The sequence below is a fragment of the Pogoniulus pusillus genome, chromosome Z, assembly GCF_015220805.1.
Source record: "Pogoniulus pusillus isolate bPogPus1 chromosome Z, bPogPus1.pri, whole genome shotgun sequence".
Lineage (NCBI taxonomy): Eukaryota > Metazoa > Chordata > Aves > Piciformes > Lybiidae > Pogoniulus > Pogoniulus pusillus.
Genome location: NC_087309.1, coordinates 108,205,586 through 108,219,753, shown reverse-complemented (window position 1 = coordinate 108,219,753; position 14,168 = coordinate 108,205,586). Strand labels below are relative to the sequence as shown.

The 14,168-nt window shown below is 44.2% G+C and overlaps 1 protein-coding gene across 1 annotated transcript; it reads left to right on the top strand.

Annotated features, from left to right (window-relative positions):
• Nucleotides 1-7,674: 7,674 nt before the first annotated feature.
• LOC135192996 (uncharacterized) lies at nucleotides 7,675-9,360 on the top strand. Its single transcript, XM_064176388.1, has one exon. It carries the CDS (start codon nucleotides 7,675-7,677, stop codon nucleotides 9,031-9,033), a length of 1,359 nt encoding a protein of 452 aa, XP_064032458.1. The 3' UTR covers nucleotides 9,034-9,360.
• Nucleotides 9,361-14,168: the final 4,808 nt, after the last annotated feature.

Genomic DNA, 14,168 nt, shown 5'->3' with positions numbered 1-14,168 from the left:
CTCAGGTGGCCAGCACCAGAACGAGAGGACACAGCCTCAGGCTGCGCCAGGGGAAATTTCGACTCGAGATGAGGAGAAAGTTCTTCACTGAGAGAGTCATTGGACACTGGAATGGGCTGCCCGGGGAGGTGGTGGAGTCGCCGTCCCTGGGGCAGTTCAAGGCAAGGTTGGACGTGGCACTTGGTGCCATGGTCTAGCCTTGGGCACTGTGTTAAAGGGTTGGACTTGATGATCTGTGAGGTCTCTTCCAACCTTGGTGATACTGTGATACTGTGATCCTGTAATATCTTCATCAATGATATTGACTGTGAAATTTATGCACCTGGAGCAAGTTTGCTGATGGCATCAAGCTGAGTGGTGCAGATGAAGGATATAGTGACATCCAGGAGGACTTAGACAGTCTGGAAAGGTGTACTAAGGAGAATCTCATGAGGTTCAATAAGACCAAGTCTAAGGTGGAACAATCCTAGATACCAATGCAGGCCGAGGAGTGATGAAATAAAGAGCAGTCCTGCAGAAAAAAAAGTTGGGGGTATTGTGGATGAGAAGCTGGATATGAGCCAACAGTGTGCACTTGCAGCTCAGAAGGCCAATGGCATCCTGGACTGCATCAAAAGATACTTGACCAGCAGATCCAGAGAGGTAAACTAGAAAAGTGTAGATTTAGATTAGATATTAGGAACAAATTGTTTACCATGAAGGTGATGGAACACTGGAACAGATTGCTCAGAGAGGTAGTGGAGGCCCCATCCCAGACGATATTCAAGATCAGGCTTGATAAGTCTCTGAGCAACCTAGTCTAGTGGAAGATGTCCCTGCTTACTGTAGGGGCATTGCACTAGATGATCTTTGGAGATCTCTTACAATCCAAACCATTCTATGATTCTATAATTCTGCAACATTAACCTGAGAGAAAATGTTGGTCTGCTTGAGGATAGGAAGGTTCTACAAAAGGTCCTGGACAGGCTGGATTGATTGGCTGACTTCAACTAAATGAGATTTAACAAGAGAAAAGGGCGTGTCCTGTACTTGGGTTACAGTAATGCCATGAACAAACCAGGTTTGGGGTAGAGTGGCTGTACAACTGCGCAGCAAAGAACGATCTGGAGGTGTTGATTGACAGCTGTCTGCACATGAGCCAATGTGTGTCCTAGTGGTCAAAAAGATCACCAGCATCCTGACCTTTATCATGAATAGTGTGACCATCAAGATGATGGAAATGATTTCCCCCTTTACTCAGCAATAGTGAGTCCAGATCTTGAGTAGTGTGTTAATTCTAGGCACCTCACTCCAAGAAAGATATTGATGTGCTGGAGCATGTCCAGAGAAAGGCAAAAAAGATGATGAAGGGTCTAGAGAACAGGTGTAGTGAGGAGTGACAAAGTAGAAAAGAAGGCTGAGGGGAGACCTTCTCACTCCCTGAAAGGAGGTTGTATGGAGGTGTATTTGGATGGATTCTCCCAAGTAACAGGTGATAAGACAAGAGAAAATCACAGAATCGTAGAGTGGTAGGCTTTGGAAATGGCCTCATGTTGCACCAGAGGAGATTTAGGCTGGGCATGAGAAGAAACTTCTTCACTGAAAGGATTCTCAAACATTGGAACAGACTCTCCAGGAAGGTGGTTCAATCTCCATCTCTGGAGGTGTTTAAATGATGCAGAGATGCGACACTGAAGGATATGGTTTAGCACTTGGTTGTTGCAGAATGGCTAAAGGAAAATGGACATGACTTAGAGGTGGGCAAGCAGGATGAGTATATGGAACTAAATTAAGGCTGTGCTAGGCCACACTGAAACAAAGGCCACATTGAAGAAACAAAGACATATTGAATAAACAAAGGCAGCATTTAATATAGCTAGCTAGGGAGGCGCTGTCCTTGATGAGTCGGCGGACAACTCAAGCAGAGCAGGATACAGCTAACTCTGAATAAGATAAGAAGTAGTTTGCTGCTTGCAGCTGCACGTAGCAAGTAGGTGCACCATGCAAATGGGGTATTTAGAGATTCAGCCATTTAGCTCTTTACATGTATGCATATATTATCTGTAACACATATAAGCACGCGGCTACTAAATAAAGTTGTCACTCGCTTTTGATCCACATTGGATTGTGCGGTGTCCTTGCATATTTGAGATTAGCCCTTCTCCGCGAGATCTGCCTTACCGCAGATTGGCGCCCGAACAGGGACCCCGATTTGGGGGGACCCTAGGAAACACGGAGGAGGACAGGCCGGCGGAGTGGGCCGTCGGAGGAGAGCGACGCCCGCTAGCAGGACAAAGCTAGGACGGGGTGGCGGACCAATTAGGTGGGCCTGAGGCTGACGACAAGAGAGCCAGCCTTCGTCGCTGCAAGGAGGGCAAGCGGGACGCCGCGGCATGGATAAAGAGGTAGCCCTTTCCTTGCTATCTTGCTTCTTAGAAAAGCGCAAAGTGAATTTTAATACCAAGTATTTGCCAGGACTTTGTGCATATGGCTATGCTAAGGGTTTCTTCAAAACCCCCGAGTCATACTTTGATGAAGCAGAATGGAGGGCGTTCGGCAGTGAACTGTGGGATGCAGTAATAGACGGGGATCCAGCAGCTAAGAAGCTTCAAGTGCCTTGGCGAGAGACTGTTAATGCTATAAAAAAGTACAAAATGGAGAAGGATGTGGCGGCGGTGGCTACCACTAAACTCTCCGGCGAGAAGCAAGATGGGGGACAAAAGGCATCCTCTGTGTTTAATGCTCTCGCACCCGGACCGCCAGGGCTCGGTCTTCCTGTCGTAGTCAGTCCCACAGCCACTGATGCACAGCGGCGCTTGGAAAAGACCAGTACGGGACGCTCTTGGTCTATAAAGTTTCCCAAGTTCTCCTCATCTCCGGCAGCATTACCAGTAAAGGACATGGGGGACTTGGGAAAGGTTTCGTCAGAATCCAGCAAAGACGAGGGAGAGAGCGAGCCCACTCTGCCGCGCTTTGCTTCTGAGAATCCAGCCGTTACTGAGACCGCGGTACAGACCTCTGTGCCACCATCCGAGTCCTCCAGTTCAGAATCGAGCGAACCTGAGGCTGATAGCGATGATGATACCTTGTATGAGGCAGCACAGCGAATAATACAGCGTTTAGCTAAGAGAAAAAGTTCGAGACAGCGAGCCCTTGCAGTCAGTCAGCAGGAGGCTGAAGGGAGTGCCCCGAGCAAGGAAGGAGTTAACAATGCAGGCAAGAAAGATGAGAGGTCCGGCTCGCGACTACCACCTCCCAGGCGGCAGCCGTGGGGAAAGATAGCTAGGGAGGCCTTATCAGATGGGGACACAGAGGCTGCAAGTATGTTATCTAAAGTATGTCCAGTAGTTTATGATAACCGAGCAGATGAGACGATTATTGGGGAGCATCAGGCATTTGATTGGAAACTGTTAGCCCAGCTTAGAGAGACAGTATCTAAATATGGACTCCACAGTGACCCTGCTCGGCAGATGCTACAGTACATTTTCTCTGCCTCAGGGACGCTAGCACAAGAGGACTGGAAACAGGTGCTGAGAATGATACTAACCCCCTCGCAACAGATGCAGTTTAACACTGAAATGGAAGCATTGTGTCAGGGCTCTGCTTCACTGCCGCGGGCGGAAGGTGACCCTCTGCTGGGAGTCAGCGTTAGCCAGCTGAGAGGCGAAGGTCAATGGGCTGGGGTGGATGCTCAGCTTAATATGGCCCCGGAGATACTAAGAGAGAGCATGAGGTTAGCTCAGGTAGCGCTGGGGGGAGTAAAAGCAGCCCCGATTGCTCCGTCTTATACGTCGGTTAAACAAAAGGAGAATGAGCCTTTTGGCTCCTTTTACGACCGGCTTCATGAGGCGTTGAGCAATTCTGATTTGCCAGAATACATGAAATACACCCTTCTACAACAACTTGCCTTTGATAATGCAAATGCTAAAACCCGGGGTATATTAGTAACTCTGCCTTGGGATGCCACAGTAGCACAAATGTTAGAAAGAGCGCAGCGAGCGGAAACCACACCCCTAGAACCTAGGGCTTATGTCGCAGCCTCTCCCGCACCGGACAGCACTAGGCACCCGCTAGAAAAGATTGTTGAACAACAGGCACAGGCATTAGCAGCTTTAGCCCCGATTGGATCGGCAGGAGGAGCACACTATTCTGTGAGCCGAATGAGATGTTTTCGCTGCGGGAAGATAGGTCACCTTCGCTCTCAATGCCCACTGTCCAGCATACGCTGTAGCAAATGCGGTGTGAAAAACCACTCGGCGGCTGCCTGCCGGCGATCGGGAAACGGGGGGAGGAGCGCGAGGAGCAACCGCGCGCCGACACAAATGGCTGCTCCCGTAACCTACAGCCAGCCACCAGGGGAAGCCTCGGCGTGGACCTGGCAACAGCAGTAGAAACCACCTTAATCGACAATAAGCCCCAAAAGATTCCGTCCACCTTAAAGGGACCAGTGACTATTAACGGCCAAGCCTGCGGGGGTATACTTCTGGGGAGATCATCAGCATCCATAAGAGGACTGTTTGTTTTGCCTGGAGTTATTGATTTGGACTTTGAAGGAACTATCCAAATTATGGTTCAAACGGACTTTCCACCAATACATATTCCTAAAGAGAGCAAGATTGCTCAGCTCGTCCCAATTCCATGCCTGCTACAATCAGTAACTCCTCTCTCACCACAACATCGAGGAGAAAGGGGATTTGGATCGACCGGAGGTATGGCACTATTAACTTTACAACTGGGACAAAGACCTGTGGTGACAGCGAACTTATCAAATGGACCTGATGGATTACAATTGCCGATGCTTGTGGATACAGGTGCAGACATTACCATTGTTGACAGAAATCAATGGCCTACACACTGGACCACTCAACCCTGCGTAAAAGGGGTTGAAGGGGTGGGTGGTACAGCCGAAGTACGACGATCCACTCAACGTCTGCAGCTCACCGTTGATAACCGAACTGCCAACCTCTATGTGACTGTAATGCCTCTACCCAGTGGTGTCAACGGACTAATAGGGAGAGATGCTCTCTCTCAGCTTGGACTGGTCATTACAAACGAGCGTTGTTTTTATTAGCGGCCACTGAGAAGCAGCCTTTCCCCATTCGACTAAATTGGCTAACAGATAAACCGATATGGGTGGAGCAGTGGCCGCTTAAAGCAGAGAGGCTGCAAAAGGCACACGAATTGGTCCAAGAACAGCTGGCAGCAGGACATTTGATTCCTTCCACTAGCCCATGGAATACACCTATTTTCGTCATTCCAAAGAAATCAGGCAAGTTTCGACTGCTCCATGATCTTCGAGCAATCAACGACCAGATGCAAGCGATGGGAGCACTACAGCCTGGCTTGCCAACTCCTGCTATGCTTCCTGAAAAATGGCACTTATTGATCATAGACCTAAAGGACTGTTTTTTTACTATTCCACTACACCCGGATGATTGTCAACGTTTTGCCTTTACCCTGCCATCACTGAATAGGCAGGCACCAGCGAACCGTTATCAATGGACTGTGTTACCTCAAGGCATGAAGAACAGCCCCACAATCTGCCAGCATTATGTGGACAATGCATTGCGACCACTGCGAGTACAGTGGCCGACTACTTCTATTTATCATTATATGGATGACATTCTTTTTTGTCAAGAAGCTCCATTTAGTGAAAGACAATTATCACAAATTGCAGCAGCAATGAGCAAACATGGATTACAAATTGCCCCGAATAAAGTTCAAAGAATATCGCCATATTTGTACCTCGGATGGAAGATTTCAGATTCACAAATCCGGCCACAAAAGCTCACTCTACACACAAACATTACGACACTTACAGATGCACAAAAACTAATGGGTGACTTACAATGGCTCCGACCAGTTATTGGATTTTCTTCAGAAGACTTGGAAAAACTTAGGCCTTTGCTTCAGGGCCGTGACCCTGCAGCTACAGTGCATCTGTCTTCAGACCAGAAAGCCATCATTGATAAACTATCAGATCAAATTGCCCAAAGATGGGTCAGTCGCCTAGACCCACGGGAACCTATAGACCTGCTTATTCTACCATCAACCCATACCCTCATGGGCGCAGTTTGCCAGACAAAAACAAAAAGGGGGAGAGTCTAAGGATCCTGGAATGGATTTTTACGCCCTTACAACCAAAGACAACGATTCAACAAAAAGTTGAGAATTTGGCAGAGTTGATAATTCGAGGAAGACGTCGTATACTGCAGATTAGTGGCACAGAGCCGAACACCATATTTCTCCCTATCAAAAGGACTGACTTGGAGCAAATGCTCTGGCAAACTCCTGCGTTACAATTGAGTCTACTATCCTGTCCTGCACATTTATCCACACAACAAATTTCATCTCCCACGCTAAAATGGATGAGCCAGGGTGAATGGTTACGCCAGGGGAAGAGATCACTACGACCACTGCCAGATGCCATCACTGTGTACACCGACGCCGGGAAGAAATCGAAAACAGCCGCAGCTACGTGGTGTGAGAAACAAACCTGGAAGCACCAACTATTAAAAGGCCAACCTGGGGACTCTTTACAAACACTGGAATTAGCAGCAGTAGTTTGGGCTCTTTCACGATGGATGCAAGAACCACTGAACATAGTGACTGATTCTTTGTATGTAGCAGGAATCTTGGAGCGCATAGAAAGTGCTTTTGTGAAGGACATATCAAATGTTCGTTTAGGGCAGCTTTTGAGAGCTATGCAAAGTGCAGTGCAGCAGAGAACAGAACAGTATTGCGTGATCCATGTACGTAGTCATAAATGGGACATAGGTTTGGGAGAAGGGAATGCAAGAGCAGATGAGTTAGTTTCCACGGTTGTTCCCCTGAGTGAGTTCACACTTGCACGAGAAGCACACCAGAGGTTTCACCAAAATGCAAAGGGTTTGCACAACCAGTTCAAAATCACGATGAATGAAGCTAAGGGTATAGTTCAGGCTTGCCCTGAGTGCAGCCATCATGGTCCGGGTTTGGGTATTGGGGTGAACCCCAGGGGAATGGAAGTGTTGCAGTTGTGGCAAATGGATGTCACACATGTTCCAGAATTTGGAAGGCTGAAGTATGTCCATGTTACGATTGATACTTATAGTAAGTTCATCTGGGCCACAGCTCAGACGGGTGAGAAGGCATTGCATGTTCAAAGACATTTGACTGTTTGCTTTGCAGTGATGGGAGTACCAAAGGAGATTAAGACTGACAACGGGCCAGCATATGCCAGTGAAAGGATTAGGCAAATGTTGCAAGCATGGGGTGTTAAGCATACTAGAGGAATCCCGAATTCACCTACGGGACAGGCAATAGTAGAAAGAGCAAATCAGACCCTGAAAAGGTACCTTCAGAAGTACCCAGAAATTGCTGATCCAGTTGAGCGTTTAGCAATGACCCTCTTTACCCTTAATCATCTATGCATCTTTTCTGATCAGGATGTGCCTCCAGCAAAGGTGCATGGTGGTACAGTAGAAAAACAGCCACACAAAAAGGTCCGGGTGATGTACAGAAATCCTAAGACAGGTATATGGGAGGGACCTGCAGAGGTACTCTATTGGGGCAGAGGATACGTTTCTGTCTCTACATCAACAGGTCCGCTTTGGGTTCCAGCGCGATGGACAAAGACTGCTCCTTCCACTGATCCTGTCGCTACTTCTGGGAGCGGTGGCCAATGCGATCGATCGAGTGAATCCCTGAGCGAACATGTGGGTGACATGGGCGAACCAGACGGGTAATATGGACTTCTGTCTGAGCCTGCAATCGGCTACTGAGCCTTTTAAAACATGTCTGGTAGGACTACCAGGATTCGACCCGGAAGACTTTAAGGGTTATGTGGACAATTATGATTGTAATGGGATCCAAAATGCTTCAGATTGTGCTGCATTACTGATAAGAGGGCTGAATGTAATCTTGCCCTGGGACCCACAAGAACTAGAGTTATTAGGGAGTCAAAAGATAGGGAATCTGTCCACAACTAATTGGACCCGAACTTGCTTTGCTTTTGGGACAAAATATCAGGGAAATTTAGGATATTGGGTTTATCGGAAAATGTCACAGCAGTGGACAGACGTATCACCAGGAAAACCTTACACTTGGGGTAATGGTAGGGAATATTGTGGCGTGACACCATGGATGAGCGAAAAGGAGAAAAAGAGGCCGGCACTGGATGCTGTGTATGGTGCGGGCGTAGGGCAAACCTTGTGGAATAATGGGTCAGCCAGAGCACTTCCTAACAACACCTTCCTTATCTGTGGTGATCGTGCCTGGCAAGGGATCCCAAAAAATGTTATAGGGGGTCCTTGCTATCTGGGGAAACTCACTCTATTCGCACCACATAAAAGAGATTGGTTGAACATGATACAAGCTGCTTCTCCAGGAGGGGGATCACGCCAAAAACGAGCTACAAAGTGGCACAATCTGAAAGCAGACTGCAATGACAATGTACAGTTATGGTCAATAACTGCAAATGTTTTTGTTACTGCATTTATTCCGCATCTTGCTGTAGCACAAGCAGTGAAGCAGTTAGAACGACTGACATGCTGGTCAGTCAAAGAAGCAAATGCTACTACTCAGGTTTTAGAGCAATTACTACTAGATCAGAACAGCTTAAGGCATGCACTACTGCAGAACAGAGCAGCAATAGATTTCTTGTTATTAGCACAAGGCCATGGTTGTAGCGATTTTGAGGGAATGTGTTGCTTTAACCTCTCGGACCATGGGGAGTCTATCCATAAACAGCTTGCTTGGCTGAAAAATCATACTAACCGCATTATTGTTAATGAAAATCCCTTTGACCAGTGGCTAAGATCAACCTTTGGAGGTTTGTCTCCCTGGATACTACAGCTTATCAAGGAGGGCCTCCGCCTGCTGGGAATAGTACTGCTTACGCTTATATTACTACGCATAGGGTATGGATGCATTCTGAGGGGTGTGGATCGAGTTACTGGGGGTACAGCCCTGCTTGCCCAAAAAGAGAAGAGGGGAATTGTTGCAGAATGGCTAAAGGAAAATGGACATGACTTAGAGGTGGGCAAGCAGGATGAGTATATGGAACTAAATTAAGGCTGTGCTAGGCCACACTGAAACAAAGGCCACATTGAAGAAACAAAGACATATTGAATAAACAAAGGCAGCATTTAATATAGCTAGCTAGGGAGGCGCTGTCCTTGATGAGTCGGCGGACAACTCAAGCAGAGCAGGATACAGCTAACTCTGAATAAGATAAGAAGTAGTTTGCTGCTTTCAGCTGCACGTAGCAAGTAGGTGCACCATGCAAATGGGGTATTTAGAGATTCAGCCATTTAGCTCTTTACATGTATGCATATATTATCTGTAACACATATAAGCACGCGGCTACTAAATAAAGTTGTCACTCGCTTTTGATCCACATTGGATTGTGCGGTGTCCTTGCATATTTGAGATTAGCCCTTCTCCGCGAGATCTGCCTTACCGCACTTGGTAGAGTTAGATAAGGGTTGGACTTGATGATCTTCAAAGTCTTCTCTAAACAAAATGATTCCACGATTCTGTGATTCTAAGCCTGGTTAAAGACTTCCAGAGGCAAGTCATAGAGAGATGTTTCCCCTCAGATGATTTTGTTAAGTCATACAACTCACAACTTGAATCTTCGTTTGTTTATTTTCTACCTGATATGTACAGAGAACGTATTTGATTCATGTGATAACCAAAATGTTTAACCTGGGGAATTCTGCTTTCCCGATATTTAACCTTACAAAACTAAAACTTGAGGAAGGCTCTTAAATGCTGTTTGGAGGTCACAATTCTTGAGGATATGAAAAAACAGCTGTCTTCTGCAGTTCTGCTGTATTCCTTGGGGGAAGTAACTGGCCTGCCTGTGATCTGGATATACTCTAGCCTTTTGCTCTGTCAGCTTTTCCCCTTTGCCATATGCTTTGCTTTCAAAGGAGTTTTTCACTATAGGACAAAGCCACCTTTAGAGTTGCTGCAATAGTTGCAAAACCCTTGTTAAAATACTCTGTTAATGGTTTGAATCTATCAGCAGTTGGGAAGGATTTCCTTTCCTTCTCTTTCAGAGTAAAGTGCTACCAAAACTGCTTTTTGCTGTGTCTGCTGTTGAGATATTGCTTTCTATTGCTTTTCTTATTTCAGCAATTCATTTGCTGTCTGTAGCTCTGATTTCTTTCCCCATCTCCCTCACAACGACTCTGGTTTCTGATTTTGGAAAAGTTCTTTTCATCATCAGAAGTTATTAGGGAACATATTTCATTCCCAGACAGCACAAAGGTTTTCTGTGTCCTGACTTTTGGAATTGGCCTCTGTAATTTGAGGATCATTTAATTCTTTTTGCAAGAAAAATTAGCACAGGGTGTGGTTTTAGTGCTGGTAGTAAGCCTTGTGCCCACCTCATCACAGTTTCCAACTTTGGCTTTGCAGCTGCAGGAATGAACCCTGGCTGCTCACTCTTCTGACAGTACTGTCCTAGTGGGTAGAAGGTTGACCATGAGCCAGCAATGTGCTCTTGTGCCATTCTGGGATGTATTAGAAGGGGTGTCATTAGTAGATAGAGAGAGATTCTCCTCCTCTTCTGTTCTGCCTTGTTGAAGTCACATTTGGAATACTGTGTCCAGTTCTGAGCCCCTCAGTTCAAGAAGAACCTCAGGAAACTTCTTGAGTCCAGTGCAGAGCCACAAAAATGATGAAGGGAGTGGAACATCTTCCTTACATAGAGAGATTGAGGGAGCTGGGACTCTTTAGCTTGGAAAGGAGGAGATTGAGAAATGCCCCTTATTAATGTTTATAAATATGTGAAGGATGAGTGACAAGAGGAAGGAATCAGACTCTGCTCCGTGGTGCCCAATGACAGGACAAGGAGCAGGGGGTAGAAGCTGAGGCATAAGAAGTTTCATTTAAACATGAGGAGGATTTTTTTTTTCCTGTGAGGGTGACAGAATACTGGAACAGGCTGCCCAAGGGGGTTTTGTGGAGTCTCCTTCTCTGGAGATATTCAAAAGCAACCTGGTTGCATTCCTGTGTGACCTGGTATAGGTGATCCTGCTCTGGCCAGGGGGATTGGACTGGAGATCTTCCAAGATCTCTTCCAGTCCCTAACATTCTGTGAGTCTATAATTCTGTGATTCTGCTCCCTCAGCTTGAATATATCCAAGTCAGACTGAGTACATAGGTTCACATTTCGCTCTCTAGTTGCTTGATAGTTGAACATTTCTCCACCAATATTTGTGGAGACTTCTGTATTTGCCTTTTATAGCTTCAAAAGGCTGGAAAACTGGACTCAGAATTGAAGCACACATGTATTTTTAAGTATATTTCTTCTTCTTCTTTTTTTCTCCCTAGGGAAAGGCCAAGATGTTAAAATTCTTGAAGTACAGTTGATACTTCACTGTGGAGTTTTGAGAATGTAGGGGGGGGGAGGGGGGGAAAGGGGGAAGAAGATTTGAAATGAAAATATTTTTATGATGGTAATTTGGAAAGTCTTGTTGCAAAAACAATAATCTTGTAAATAGGTTGCCTAGGCATTTAGAATAGCATATTGCTTTTTTTTTTTTTTTTTAATCTTTTGACCTTTTGGTAGTATCTTCTGTAGTCTGACTCATACTATAAAGGAAAAAATTAAATTAATGAACATTGAATACCCTTGGTTTTCCTGTCATCTGATCCTTACCCTTTTTTCTAAACAAACACTGCTCGAACCAATTGTAGTCAGCAAACAGATTTGTGTCTGTATCAATAAAAATTTACTATGAACTATGCTATTATATTAATTTGAATTTTTTATTCACTTTTTTTCATTTTTGTAAATGCTTAGAAACTGATTAAATAATAGGAATAATGATAAGAATACTAATTGTATTCTCTAGGATAGATGAATTATCTAAGAATTGTGCATTAGCCATGGCACTTACTGTGTTTGAGGCTTAGAAAGCAGAATGGAGACTTGCAATTATTAGTTAAATTATTTATGTAGTTATAAATATCTCGATCAATAAAATATCTGCTTGTTGGAACAGTGCAGCAGAAAAGAACTTCAGAAGCAAAACAGATCTGTCATAGCCATTTGGATGCTAATAAGCAGCTTCATCTTGCACAGCTGTATTGAATGTCTGGCTGTTTTATCACATCTGAGCTTTGTGAACTCACCAAATAATTGAAAAATACAACAAATTCTTCTCATTTCCAAATTCTGTTCTTCACTTGCTGGGGTACATGGGGGCAAGGAGTCTTAAGACAAGTATGTAAGCTACAGCTTCCCCAGCAAAACCATCTAAATGAAAACTCCTACTCTAGGAAAACATAAATCTCCTGTGGGAACTTTAATGGCAAATGTACTACAGTGAATGACTTTCTCTCATGTTTTTTTTTTTTCTTAAAAATAATTGCAGAATCTGTAGAGAAATAGTTGAGAATAATATGAGAGACTGGTCTACAAAGACAACTGTTTTGAAAAGAGCTGTGATACTGACTGAAGCTTAAGCCATGAGAACATGATGCTTATCCCCAAGGCTTTTTAATGGACTATTATTAGAGATACTAGCAGATGCCACTTTTAAATTTCCATGAAGCCTTCTGTAAGTGGGTATGCAACAAATCCATACTGGTGTTGATTGCCTCCCTTGCTGTAGACACTAGTGAACAAAAAGCACTAAGAAAGCAAGAGCTTGGAAAAAAGCAGCCTCCTAGAAGTTCTTGAACCTGTGGGTAGGGGATGCCATCTGAACGAGTATTAAAGGAATCATCTCTTCTTCCTGTTATTCCAATGCCAAAAGTGAATTGAAGTGCTCAGATACTACTCATGACAAAGCAAGTCAATATCAGCCTGGTCTCTCTTTTTTTTTTTTTTTTTTTAGTGTCTAACATGACTCATTTGGTGCTAGTCTCTCAGTTGCTCTATTCCATTCTCTTAATTTTGTCTTATGTGCATTTGCATTTCTACTTCCACCTTCTCAGAAGTGCACTTTTCCTAAAGCTCCCTGGCAAATTACCTCTGTGGGAAGCATTTTCTTATAAAGAAAATAATTAAATAGAAAGTAATCCATTTGTGCTGATACAGAAAATATAGATTTTACAAGGTTTATTGCTTAATTCCTTTTTTTATTCCTAACCTTTCTAAAATTCCCACTGTTCATTTTCTTCCTTCTTTGTTTAAGCAATTCTTCTTTCCTTTAGCTTGCTTGTACTTACCTTGAGTAGATAGCTGGGAATGCACAATGAAATCTGTGCTTCTGAGTACAAATTCATCTAAATAATTCATAAAGGAGGTCACAGTAACAGTTAACCAAGTTTTTCTAGCTAATGCTACCAAGCCTAATGTTTCAGAGGCTGTGATGCTGTTTTCTTCCATGGTGAGTGCTCCATTTCACTTTCCTCTCAGTATCTGCCAGTAGTTAGACATGATGCATCTGAAGAATACTGCATTCTGCACAGCAAGGTGTGAATTTTGTGAGTATTAGACCTTAAATATGTCCTTGTTAAATAATATCTCATAATGCATGTATGAATAATAATTAGAAAGCAAACCAGTCAGGAATTATGATACTCTATATTAAATTATAATGTAGTCCTTCCCTGAGTTGTTCTTGTTGCCAGCAGATTTAGCTGCAAATTTACACAGCAATATCACAACGTTTTCTGCTTTGTAAATCTTGCTAACAGGTAATGGAGATTGTCAGCTCCTGAGAAGCCACAAGAGCTAAATTTAAGGCCAAACAACTTTATCTAAACAGATATACATCAGTGAAAGCACTTGCTGAATGGTTATTGTAGCCCACTGATACAAAGAAAGCAACAAACAGAAGATTTTCCTTATAAAATTCAATATTTTGGTCAGAACCAACAGAAAAAAAAGGAAACTGTTTTAAGGGAATATTTGCAATGGCAACGGTGAGTCAGGGTTTAGTTAAGTCAGTTGGCCTCAATTCTGGATAAATGATCAAAACAGGTGAGATTTCTGTGTTCTGTGTACATTAAAAACACCAACACAAAAATATCAAAAAAACCCAGTGGAGTGATTCTAATCCTGGAACCTGCTCTCTGTATCTAGGGAACATCAATTGGTGAAATATTCAGGAAAAAAAACCGTCACTGAGTAGGTGCAAATTAGGTAAGAGCCTCAAGCAGGTTACAGCTGTGTTTCCCCTTACTGCTGCATTGTTTTGTGCTATTCTCTTTGTTTTTCTGTCCCTCTCTTTCTCAGTCTTGCA